The 13,627-nt window shown below is 40.3% G+C and overlaps 1 protein-coding gene across 1 annotated transcript; it reads left to right on the top strand.

Annotated features, from left to right (window-relative positions):
- Positions 1-2,344: 2,344 nt before the first annotated feature.
- On the top strand, positions 2,345-6,156 carry FABP7 (fatty acid binding protein 7). Its single transcript, XM_077159309.1, has 4 exons — positions 2,345-2,548; positions 2,983-3,155; positions 3,806-3,907; positions 5,945-6,156. The coding sequence occupies exons 1-4, from the start codon at positions 2,476-2,478 to the stop codon at positions 5,993-5,995; spliced, it is 399 nt and encodes a 132-aa protein (XP_077015424.1). The 5' UTR covers positions 2,345-2,475; the 3' UTR covers positions 5,996-6,156.
- The last annotated feature ends 7,471 nt before the right edge of the window (positions 6,157-13,627 follow it).

Below are 13,627 nucleotides of genomic sequence, written 5' to 3' on the forward strand. Positions count from 1 at the left end.
CTCAATGCCAAGTCCAGGTAAGTTCCACCCCAATTAGGGAAATCCTGGTCTCTGGATCAGATTTTACCCTACTGGCCTCACAAGATCCATGCTCAGCTCTGTAGACAGCGCTGACCGTCTGTGGGTAGAGGGTGGAGGACAGGCTTTGCACCCATTGCTGGGATGTCAGGCCAGGCTGTGGGCATTGCTTGATCTCTAGACTTTGTTATTTAGACGTGTGGAACGTGGGCCTCCATTTAGACTCTGACCCCAAGTCCTTCGCATGTGAGGGGCAGGCCTGATGAGGGTAATGGTAAGAATGTTGGTCTTCAACCTGACAGCAGTGAAAGCCACTTAAAAGGGCTTAAGCAGGAAAGAGACAAGATCAAACCATAGGTTTGTTCATTGTCGGGTTTTTCACACCTTACTGCGATATAGTTGACATACACTAAATTGCTCATAAATAATACACTTGATAAATTTTGATATACCCATGAAACCCTTACTACAATCAAATGAAAAGGAAGAAAATGAAAAGGAAGAAATTGTCTGCACAATACATATCCATGTAAAGGGTTCTGGTTCTTACCGTTCAGTAATTAGAAGACAAGCAATCCAATTAAAATAGGCAAAAGGTTTGAACAGTGACTTCGCTCAAGAAAATATACAAATGGCAGAGAAGAACATGAAAATATGCTCAATATCTTAGTTACTATGGAGATACAGATTTGTATTTCAAAAGGTCATTCCAGTTGAATGCAGTGAAAGCATCAAAGGAGAACAGGAGTGAATGCAAGAAGAAGAGTTAAGAGGCAACTGCCATAGAATGAGTAAAAGACAGTGAGTGGTTGCTTGAATGAAGATGGTGGTCATGGAGATAGAAGGAGAATGACAAATCAGAGAATATTCAGGAGGCAAAATAGGGCTTGACATGAGTTTGATTTTAAAGGATGAAATGTTAAAATGAGTCTGAGATTTCTGGCTTGTGCAGTTGGATGCACAATGGTGCCGTTCAGAGGCACAGTGAAAACCCAAGGGGGACCAGGTATGGGGGAAGATTGTGAGTTTATGTTAAATGAGTATCTTTGAGGTACTATTGAGATGACTAAGTTGCGTTTTAGAACTAGTAGTTGGAGTAAGATACATTCTGAACCTTGTCTGGTGTATTTGGTGGGTGCAGAAGCCAGAATGCAGTGGCTGAGGCTTCACTGGGAGGGGAAAGAGAGCAGCAGGCAGCAGCAGGTCGGACCCCTCTGCTCCGTCTCTAAGAGAGGCAGGAGAGCAGCTTTCTACCAGATTATGCTAGTAAAGGGGGAAGACTATCAGGGTGAAGGGGAGCATCAAAGTCCATCTTAAAATACTCTACTTAGAATCCCTGAGGTATTTTGCTATTTTGGGGGTACCCTGAGCTAATGTGGTGCAGAGCAAACTGAAGCCAAAGTTTCTTACTCCCACTATGCTCAATTCCTGCCCTCCCCCTCCCCGTTTCCCCCAAGGACAGACATTGCATTGTGTAGACTGGCCTTGGGAAATCGGGAGGGCCTTTAGTGCAGGTCATTTAAAATCTTATTAAATGGTCTTCTATCCAGATTCCATAATGTGTTGAAGGAGGAAAGAAAGAAAGGAACTTCTTTTTTTTTTTTTTTTATCCAGTTTTGTTCCTCATTAGAGAATTCTGACCATATTCTTTCTTAGGTCCCTTTTCCATCTCAGTCTGGTTCTCACATTCTTGGAAAGGACAACGGGGGTCATTAAATTCCTTCGACTGGTGTTGGGAAGAAACCAAAAATTAGTTTAGCTTCCACTGATACCCGGTTGGGGTAGAAGTCCCAGTCGAGCAGTGGAACTAGGAAAGGCATTTACACCCCTCACCTCTTTCCCCGGGTTGGCATATTCCAGCTTGTGTTTTGCTCTCCCTGTAAAGATGAGAGAAAATAAAAGGCACTATTCAGCCTCCTTGGGCTGAAAAGTCTGGCATTTCAGTGATTTTTCTTAAGGGGGTCCTCATTTGTAACCAGCTTCACCACTAACGGAAATCAATCTGAATGCCCTATTATGCATCCTTTTTCTTTCCTCACAGTCTGAAATTGCCTTTGCCAAGTTTTCGAGCTGAACCTGAAAGACCCTCTCTCATTTTCGCGTTCTCCGCCCCCAGCTCCATGGACTCCCCGCAGAGCTTTCTCAGGACTAGGGGCCGAGTGGGGCGGGGTGGGGGGAGTAGGAACCCGACCTACTCCGCTGACCCAGTGGCCTGAGCCAATCACAAAGAGGATCAGAGCCTCAGTCTAGTCCCGCGTGCCACCCCCCTGCACCCGGGAAGAGGGACGCTGGAGGGGTGGTTTGCAACCCGTCTTGGGCTCTTCGCCAGCCTCTTTCCCCCATAAGAACGCAGGAGCTGCAAAGAGGTCGTCTGAATTCCAGCGGCAGTAAGATCGCAAGATCCTCTCTCCTGCCTCCTTCATCCTTTCTAGAAGCCAAGTGGGGAAAGGGACAAGAATGGTGGAGGCGTTCTGTGCCACCTGGAAGCTGGCGGACAGCCAGAACTTTGATGAATACATGAAGGCTCTGGGTAGGTACAGTTAAGACGCGCTGTTCTCTTCCTAACCTGCAGCTTCAGGTCTTTGCAGAGTCCTTTGTTTTTTTTTTTTTTTCCACCATCAGATTAGTCGCAGACAAAAGGCAGGTCGGTCACCTTGCGGTAACGGGAAGCATGCATTTCCCACTGAATGGATCTTTACTGTGGCATTTGCCTGCTTTCTTGCCCAGGACCAAACACGAACAGAGTATCTGCTCTTCTGTGGAGGATGTGAGCGCTTCTGTATCTCTTTCAGTTTTTCTTCAGTGTCCACTTGTGCTCAAACCAGTATTGGGTGATTAATGGGCAGACCAGGCCCTAATGAAACTTAGTTTCTAAACCTCGATGCCAGCCCTGGAAGCAGCGTCCTGCTCTGAGCACTGCTGTGGAAGCAGCGCTGACCGTATTGTATTCCTTTGCTATTTTAGGTGTGGGCTTTGCCACTAGACAGGTGGGAAATGTGACTAAACCGACAGTGACCATCAGTCAGGAAGGGGACAGAGTGGTGCTCAGGACGCAGAGTACGTTCAGAAACACAGAGATCAGTTTCCGTCTGGGAGAAGAGTTTGATGAAGCCACTGCCGACGACAGGAACTGTAAGGTGAGAAGCCACTTCCTGGGGGCGGGGTGGCGAGGAGGGAATAAAAGGGAGCGATTTCCTACCTTCCCCTTTCTAGAGGGAGGGCTGGGAAATGTTTCCATAACTTCAACTCAGGAAAGAAGACACCGGGGTTCATTCCACATCCTGGGGCACAGAGCTCTGTTCTCAACAGTGGGTGCTTGCTGCGGCTCAAATCTCAGATCCGTTTGTCACTTACCATATATTTCCCACGTGTTATGTCAAATCTGCATTTCAGGAAGCATGTAAAGTGTTCATTTGAAGATTGAACTTCGTTAAATTTCTCTGAGAGCCTCAGATGGCCTGGACAACTTCCCTTATTTTGATTTGTTTAGATCAGAGGGGCAACGATTCAGGAAGGAGAATATTTAATTTACTTTGGGATGATGATTTCTAATATCTGAACTTGAGCATCTAGATACAGTTCAATCAGATTATGAGATTTTGGAGTTCCTGTAATAATGAATCAAAAAGCAATAGAGAGGGTGTGGTACGAATACTGTGAATAGTTGATCGTAATTTATTCACAATTATATAGTTATTAAAAGAAAAAAAAATCACAAGTCATTTGAAGTCCCAGTCAGAAATCTGACTTGTACCTATTGCTGTGCTCTGCATTCTGTTGGTCTCAGTCGGTCATAACCCTGAATGGAGACAAACTCGTTCATGTACAGAAATGGGATGGCAAAGAAACAAACTTTGTGAGAGAAATTAAGGATGGCAAAATGGTTATGGTAAGTAATGACACTTTTGTCTCTTTCTTCCTTACTTTTTCTCCCTTTCACCCAACATTACCACCTCCCATCCCTCCCTCCCTTTCTCTCTTTCCTTCCCTTCCTCCTCTCCTTCCTTCCTTCTTTCCTTCCTTCATAACATTACATCACCAGCAAGGGCCTTTAACCAAATGTAAAACAAAAATAAGATTCTAGCTAATTGTTTCCTTAACTCTGTATCTTCAATTGCAGAAAAAGAGAAAAATTCTACTTAGTGTAGTTTTTTTTTTAAGTTGATTAAGCAAACACTGTGTACCAAAATAAACAATTTTTGTAGGATCAATATGAATGGCTAAGGCTCAAATGAAATCTAAATATAAAACCAATGATCATGAAAATATATGATGATTGATATTATTGTAAGAGCATCAGGCTTACTGGATCTCAGAAAATTCCTTTATAGCTCATGTAATGAACAGGAGATCTTTAAACATTTTATATTTTGTAAAGGTTATATAAGTTCAGTGCAGAAAACTTAGAATATAATCAAATCAAAATTATATTCAAAATTTAGAATATAATCAAAAAGTATAACAAAGAAAAGTCCCTCTAATCCCACTTAAGAGAAAACGTTTTGATGTTATTCCATTCCAGTCGTTTGTCTATGCACAAGATAACTTTAAACATGTAGGAACAGTGCTGTAGTATCATGTAAAAGTTATGAAATACAAACTAATTTTAAAAGAAGTTCTTTAATGATGTAGCATCACAAACTGGGGAAAATATGTTTTTCTTATGGAAAAGTCCCAGAGACTTTTCCTTTAAACCAAGTAATAGCATTTTGATGACATCGATATGGTCAAGTAGGTGGATTCATTTTTGGGGATGATTGCTTTACACCTTCTCCTAAGATAGTAGCAGAAAGTTTCTTTTTTAGTATTTTTGGGGGTGTTGTTACTGAAGAAAATTGACTGCTGTTTTCTTCTCCTCCCCATGGCTACTGCAGTCAGAGCTATTCTGTATTAAGATATGGGATTTATATACTCATACTTTCCAAGTGTGGAGATGGGGGTGGGGAGGAGAGGGACAATTTTCCTTTCATGTTAAAAAGATATTTGTGAGTGGTGCGACGGTGGCTCAGTGGCAGAGTTCTCGCCTGCCATGCTGGACACCCAAGTTCGATTCCCAGTGCCCGTCCATGCAAAAAAAAAAAAAAGAAAGAAAGAAAGGATTCATTTCTCAAAGAGTCAACCTGAAATTTTCCCTTGAGCTTCCATCTTAATGATTTCTTGTGAAAAGCAGATAGCCTAACTTGGCATGTATTGATGACCATGATCAGGCAAGATTGAGTTTAAAAACAGAGATTAAAGCCACGGGCACATTATACTCTCGAAAATAACATGAATTCATGAAGACAATGAGCACTAAATAGTCCCTCCAGTTTGTAAAGTGGTTTTACAGCCAATCTTCAAGTTGGACTTGATGTCAGAGTCATAGCAGAGGATAATGACTTACACAGCAGGGTTCGCGTAGCTGAAACAGGATAGTCCCAGCCATGAGGACATTTTCATCTTTACTTTTACCTGTCAACTTTGACTCAAGCCATTCCAAATACCATTTGTCCAGATGATGTGGATCTTCTAGCAACTGCTCCAAATTGTTCTAGAATATGACCTGAAAACTGTTATCTTAGCCTATCATAAGTCTCTTTCAGTTTTAAAGCAGGTAGCTGAAATAAGTTAGATACTCCATTCCTCACACCCAATTTGCCCTAATTATCCTGATAATTTAAGGCAAAAGGGGTAGACCTGAATTTGCACTGCTCTCAGTGTTTGCTTTTTCACCTGAGAGACATGAGCTATATATGTGTTATTTGCTCAATAAATATAAGGGTGTCTTTCCTTTTTAATTTTAAGAAATGAAGAGTTTATGCAGCTTCTAAGATTTGTCAAAGCCATTCCTTTGCATAATATTTAATTCAGGAATATGATGATCTCTTAAAACCTGGCTACTCAGATTTCTGTGTAAAAAGGTTTGATTACCATTCGAATCTTTCAGACTCTTACTTTTGGTGACGTGGTCGCTGTTCGCCACTATGAGAAAGCCTAGAAAGGTGATTACTTCCTGGTGTGGGGCTGGAGGAGCCTGAGTTCTCTGATAACTCGTCTCAGCGCTACCCTGATGTTACCGCATGGCTGATCACTCATCAGAAGGTTATCCTTGGTGTGGAGTGGAAAATGGTGATTTAAAAACATGCTTCTCCAAGCAACTAGCCCAATCTTGAACTGTCAATTTATTGTTTTATAATTTGTATTAAAATTTAAACATTTTAAAAATAAAGAAGTGAGTTCATTTTATAATTTTTTTGGAATGCAAATTAAATCTGAATAAAATCGTGCACATGTGAAATTTTGTGCTGTCTTTAATAGCATTAATCTCCCTGGGAACTGTGTATTAGAGAGTTTAAATAAAGTAGCCATATAGCCATTCTTATGGCTTAAAATAAGGCTAGAAAAACTAGCTCCTTCTTTAAAATAAAAATTAAACAAAAATAGTTAGAAGTCTAGGGGAAACGTTGAAATACAACAGCTGTGGTTGAAATTTCTACGGAGAACTTGCGATGACTAAACTCATTTGGACAGAGCCAAGAAGCCTTGTTCCAGTGGGTTGGATAAGAAATAGAAGTCTTGCCATTAGAAACAGAAAGTTTCAAGAAGCGAACCATATACATCAGCATATCTTGTTAAGAGGCAGATATAAAATCAAAATTAGCTAGATATTACTAATTGCCATGGTTTGCCATACCCCAACTAACACCATTCCTGTTACCCCTAAAGAACAGCTGGGGCTCTAACTGAGACTCTGCAGAAGTTTCATGCAGTAAGTTTGCTCTCCTGAAACCTCCGACCTCTGGAAGGTTCCTGGGCCAGATACATCCTGAAAGCCAGTGGGGCCAACCTCTCCAAGAATACCAACTAATTCCATCCCCTTATTCCATACTGTTGACACCCCTTTCCAACATGAAGAAGTTAGTATGGGCATAGTCCAAAGACCCCTGTAGATTGGGATCAGAGTAGGGGCAGGGGTCGTAACAGAGAAGATGGGATTAACAAATGGTGTGACTGCTGAATCACTGTAGTGATAGTTCTTTCAGCTTTCACTGTTTTGGAGCAGCTAGAGGAAAGTCCTGAAAATGTGGAATGGTAACTATTTCAAAATGCCAGAGTTTGAAATTTGCTCTGTAACGACTTGTTAAAATGTACTTTGAAAAGTATTGCTTTTTAAAAATATATATGTTGTATTTCATAATAAAAAGTATTTTGTTTTTTAAAGTAAATAGGGAAAGGAAATACATTTTAACCTGGGTTATAAAGATGTGTTTCCAGACAGGTAAATTGAGCCAAACCAAGTCAACAGGAGCAGTAAAATGGAGTGTGCATAAGTGTATTCTAATTAGATTTTTGGAGGGTTGGAAGGGAAGAGCAATTGGAATTGAGTTGTCCAAACAAAATAAATCTATATTTGCAACTGTTCAGTTTTTGCATTTGTGAAGTATGAACAATCAAATATTATTCTGTATTTTATCATTTACAAAATACTTCCAACACATTCTCTCAATTCTGTAATGTGAAGCAGAGAAGGAAGATATTATTTTTACTTTACCAATGAGGAAGTTGAAGATAAGAGAACTTTATGCCTCCAAGTTCATACAACTAGTGAATAATACCAAGGCGTGGCCTGCAGACCCCATGATCTTTTTTAAAAAGTATCTTTACTGAGATATCTTCACATATACAGAGTCCATACAAAGTATACAATTAATGGCTCAAAATATCATTACGTAGTTGTGCACTCACAACTAGAATGTTTTTAGAGCATTTGTATTATTCCAGAAAAAGAAAAAAAGAAAAAATGCATACATCCCTACGCTTTACCCAGTCTTCTCTCTGACCACTAGCACTTCAATCTATCCATTTTTTACCCCTTATCCCCTCCTGTTCTAGTTTGCTAGCTGCTGGAATGCAACACACCAGAAGTGGATTGGCTTTTAACAAAAGGGGATTTATTTTGTTAGTTCTTCAGAGGAAAGGCAACTAACTTTCCACTGAAGTTCTTCCTTACATGGGAAGGCACAGGATGGTCTACTGCCGGCCTTCTCTCCGGGCCCTTGAGTTCCAACAACTTTCCCCGGGTAACTTCTTTCTGCATCTCCAAAGGCCTGGGCTGAGCTGCGAGTGCTGAGATGAGGAATGCCGATCTGCTTAGGCTGTGCTATGTTGTGCTCTCTTATTTAAGCACCGGCCAGTTAAGTCATTCATTGCAGCAGGCACGCCTCCTAGCCGACTGCAGATGTAATGAGCAACAGATGAGGTTCACATGCCATTGGCTCATGTCTGCAGCAACAAAACTAGGTACCTTCACCTGGCCAAGTTGACAACTGAATCTAACTACCACACCTCCTTTACTTGTTTATTTATTTATTGTCCTTATTTTTTACTCATCTGTCCATACCCTGGTTAAAAGGAGCATCAGATACTAGGTTTTCATAATCACACCGTCACATTGTAAAAGCTATATAGTTATACAACTGTCTTCAAGAATCGAGACTACTAGAACACAGTTCGACAGTTTCAGGTATTTCCCTCCAAATACTCTGTGTTGGTTGAAGCTATTATGTACCCCAGAAAAGCCACGTCCTTTAATCTTCATTCAGTATTGCTAGGTGGTATCTTTTAGACTGTTTCCATGGAGATGTGACCCACCCAATTGTGGGTGGTAACTTTTGATTAGACAGTTTCCATGGAGATGTGTCTCCACCCATTCAAGGCGGGTTGCTTACTGGAGCCCTTTAAGAGAGAACCATTTTGAAAGAAGCTTTAGAGCCACCACCAGGGCCAACAGAGCCCACACAGCCAGAGACCACTGGAGATGAAGAAAGAAAATGCCCCAGGGAAAGCCATGGAAGAAGTCTGGAGAGAAAGGTAGCAGATGTTGCCATGTGCCTTTCCAGCTGAGTGAGAACCTTGAACATCATTGGCCTTCTTGAACCAAGGTGTTTTTCCCTGGATGCCTTAATTTGGACATTTTCATGGCATTAGAACTGTAAACTTGCAACTTAATAAATTCGCCTTTTTAAAAGCTGTTCCATTTCTGGTATATTGTATTCTGGCAGCTTGCAAACTAAAACAAACTGCAGTACACCATAAACTAAAAAGGGACATCTATATAATGCATACGAATAACCTCCAGGATAACCTCTCAACTCTGTTTGCAGTCTCTCAGTCATGAAACTTTTTTTCATCTCATTTTTCTCTTCCTCTTTTTGGTCTTTTTGACCAAAGCATTTTCAGCTTTCTCAATCTCATGATGCCAGGTCCCGGTTCATCCCGGGAGTCATGTCCCACATTGCCAGGGAGATTTACACCCCTGGGAGTCATGTCTCACATAGGGGAAGACACCATGATCTTTTAAAATTCATTTCCTGTCAAGTAATCAATATTTCAGCTAACCCCTGTTCTAAAAAAAGATGCAAGGTCTTATTCCCACTATGTCTTAGGAAATCTTTCCTCTCTCGGCCTCAGGGGGATGGGGGTAAAGGAAAATAAGCATTTTCAGGGCAAATATAAAACGTGCGTTTATTGTCAACCCAGCGATTTCAAGGTCCAGTGAACTAATACACAGAAGCATGAGGAACCTTTCTCTAACTTACACAATTCACTACTGAATTACTCTAATTACTATAATGACAAGTACAAAAACCTAAGGTGCAGCTATACGATTTCACATTTGAATGGTTACAATTACTGCTGATTGACAAGATATGTTGTCCAGCGAAGTTACCGTTTTTAAAACTACAGCATGTACCTCTGTCTTAAAGGATAAGACAGAGCATTATGTGAGGATTTTGCTCATGTCTCCGCCAGCCTGCACCTCTGCTTCTGGCAGGACACTGGATCCTACTCTTTGTTCTCAGAGATACTAGAATGGGGAAGGAGTGGGAAAGGGGATTAAACTCCTGCTCATTCTAATGAGGCCAAATAACAGCCCGTTCACATTAATTTCCGTAAGAACTGGATCACAGAGTGGAGAATGGAAATGTTTGGGGGTGGCCTAAATGAAAGCCAAAGTGACTCTGGGTTGAAAGATAGAGGCTGCAGGGGGAGACCAAAAGCATGTTTCTGGTAAGATAATTAACGGGTATTTTTGCTTCTTAAATGTTTACAGGACAGTTGCAATCCTTTTTACTTCCAGCAGTATTCTGTATCATGCAGTAATCTGCCAACCTCTGGTTTGTCCCCCTCCCTCCTTTCAAAGTTATTATCAGCAAAGGAAAAATTATCTAGGCAAAAGGCAATTTAATCAAGGGGACCTGGAAGAACTTTTCTGAAATCCCAAGGTCTCTGCTTAAGAAGGCTACCTCGAGAACTCCAGTCAGGGATAGCTGACAAAGAGTAAGCAGACATCTCCTCTCTGTTCTCTGCTCCCCCCTGCTTCCCCCCCAGATATGCACCTTCACAATAGAACACAAGCACGTGCTGAACAAGCTGCCTGAGAAGTACACACCCGGGGATGAGGTGCACACCTGAAGATTTGAGGCTCCATGCTTCGTACTCCCGAGAAGGGTGGGTACGTGTATAAGTAAACAGGAGAAGACCGAGTGGGAAGAAAGGAGGATGGTGTTTGCACTCATTCATTTTAATAGAGTCTTATTAGGATTGCAAACGTTTCTTAGGTTTCAAAATGTGTATGTCTCATGTGTATGGCTTATTTACTGAAGAACTGTTTCATAACCAACTTTATTCCAGTAAAGTGTATTGAAAACTGAAAGAAAAGTAAAAATTGCTATTATTTATAATTTATCCCTTTCCTTCTTTGAAAAGCAATATCAATGAAAACTGCCATTATTTAGAATTCATCCTTTCCCTATCTTTCATAATAGTTGGACTAAAACTTCACAAGTCATTTTGCTTTCCTTAAAATTGTGACCTTTTGCTCGCTCACCAAGATACCAAGCAAACGTGCATAACACTCCAGCTGTGATATGGGGTTTTAAAGCAAGAAAGTTGATTGCTACGCATGAAGCAGGAGATGAGATGGTCTCTTGGCCTAAAAATCTGTCTCCCTGGTCTAAGGAGTTTTTACAGATTCAAACAATTGGAGATGGAGTTGTTACCATTACAACAACAAGCATGAGCTTCTTACAATTTACAAATACAAAGGAGTAGAGCTAGGCTAGAACTAAACCAGCCAAAACAACCATTTCAAGAACAAGTTAATGGTTAACTCTGAGCTGACTCCCGTTCCTTCATTACCATTAGGTGGTGGTCTTTGACTCTAAAATTGTAAAACAGGACCAGGGAGTACAAGGTGGGGCCAGTCATGAAGTTTTTAGTTTGAAATTCAGTGAGTTTCAGTAATTTTCAGCCTTTCCTTTAGGCCTTTCCATGATACACTGGAAAGTAAGAAAAACACATCTATATAATGATTCAATCATCACAATCATTTGTTAAATTGCAATTTCTCGGTCCATCCACTTTTAAAGATATATATTTTTTTATTTTAGAAAACAAACAATAAATTTACAACCACCAAAAACAGATATCTTAGGTTGCATATACATAGGCATATTTAAATAAAGTATCCAAATAATCATTGTAAAGCCTGTGTTTGTACGGCAAGTTCATAAACCAATTTAAAATTAAGGCAAACAAGGAAAAGCTCTACAGAGACAGATAATGGAATTTCGTACATTCCAAATATTAAATACTAACAAATACCATTTGATTGGCTGTTGAAAACTGTGAACATTTTCAAAATATCGAGTAGAAAGCTATTACAAATATCAACTTTGACCTGTGTTATTGAATATTTTCAAGTAATTCATTTCAAGAAAATATAAAGATACAAATGTTTTTACAATTAACATGTGAAAATCTTAACCACCAAAAATGAATATCTAGTTAGCTTATCCGTAGGCATATTTATATAAAATGTCTAAATAATTATTGTAAAGCCTGTGTTTATACAATTGGTCTCATAAGCCAACTAAAAATTAAAGCAAGCAAGGAAAAGTTCTACAGGTATCACTTCCTTAAATTCTAAATATTAAACAGTATCTTAAATATCATTGATTAGCTATCAAAACTGTGTACGTTCTCAAGATATCAAGTAGAAAGTTATTACAAATATCAACTTTACTATAATATTGATGTATGTTACTAAATGCTTTCAGGTTTTGTTTGTTTTGTGTACATGGTCTGGGACTCGAACCTGGAAGACAATCATTTTACCATTGAACCACCCGTGCACCGTTTTCAATTTTTTTACTTCAGGAATTTATTTTATCTAATACTATTATAGTTGCCTATACTTTTTCTTTGCCAGATCTATATATTCTTTTCCCTCTCTCACCTTTTATCCTTTAAATTAGCCTTGCTAATACTCTTCACTTCCATACCTTCCTCCCGCCCTCCCTCTGTCTTTGCATCCCTTTAATACTCCATTTCCCCCCATCCCCTGGAGGTTGTAAACTGAGAAATGTTTAAGAAGCTTTTTATCCAAGACTGTGTTACTGGACAAAGGCTGTGGATTCTTCTGCCCGACCCACTCAATAGCCAATTCCTGAGACTCTGGGTTTCAAAGAGAAAAAGAATTTATTACTACACACATAGTAGGAGAGCAGATGGCCTTATGGCCCAAAATCTGTCTCCCTGAATTGCAGTAACTCCGGTAGTTTTATTAGAAAAAAGGTGGGCAGGGTTTAGGGTAATGAGTACAGTGGCCCCAGATGATGCAACTGGAGGTGATCTAATTATTGAGCATGCACAGCTTAATTACATGCTTAGTCCCGGACTGTATGAAAGAAAAAGGCAGGATGAGGTCTAGGTGACTTGTAGGTTAAAGTCGGAGCTACTGCACAAGTCAGGCAGGCCCACTTTAGTTAGATCCAGTCTCCCACATCAAGACAATTTGGGACTTGGGGTGGACACAAGACCCTGCATTAATAAACATTAAGAGCTATCTTTACTGAATACAAGACTCTAAAGTTGAAAAACTGGATAATTAGGTACAGATGAAGGTTAGTCACAAGGTTTTTACAACACAGGGGCAGGAGGGAAGGGCTGTGCAGCCAGTATCAAAGACCAAGGCAGCTGGATCACAATTCAGAGATTTCAGGTATTTCCCTGTCTATTGCGATACGCCAGAAAGCAAAAAAGGAATACTTATATAACGATTTAGTAATCAAAATTCATCCCTTAAATCCTGATTTCTGGGTTACAACTAGAAAGCACTTCGGTTCTCGCACAGCTTTTCCATCATCCTCAAATGCAGGCGGGACTTGAACCAGAAAAGTGAGGCTCCTTGATTCCCATTTCAAAGCCCTTTTCATGAGACACACTCCCAGTAAATTACACGGGAAGCAAAACAGAAACGCATGCACATTTTTTAGGAGGTTAGTTGCCAGGAGGATACCTTCTTCTTCAAAGGAATTTAAATTATAGGGTTTGTATTCTCGAGCAAGTCAGCAGCCTCATGAATGATAGTATTTCCGGAACAAAAAAAAAAACGTAGGAAACACCCAGTTTGGAGATCTTGGCTCCTTTGTAAAAGTATTTTGAACAAGATTCTTGGAAGAGTAAAATCAACCACCTCCATTTAAGATTTTCATTCAGCTCAGGAACGTTCAGGACGCGGCTCTGAGACCTTCTCAGACAGCTTAGAAAACAGTGTCTCTGCAGC

Source organism: Tamandua tetradactyla, chromosome 5, assembly GCF_023851605.1.
Source record: "Tamandua tetradactyla isolate mTamTet1 chromosome 5, mTamTet1.pri, whole genome shotgun sequence".
NCBI lineage: Eukaryota > Metazoa > Chordata > Mammalia > Pilosa > Myrmecophagidae > Tamandua > Tamandua tetradactyla.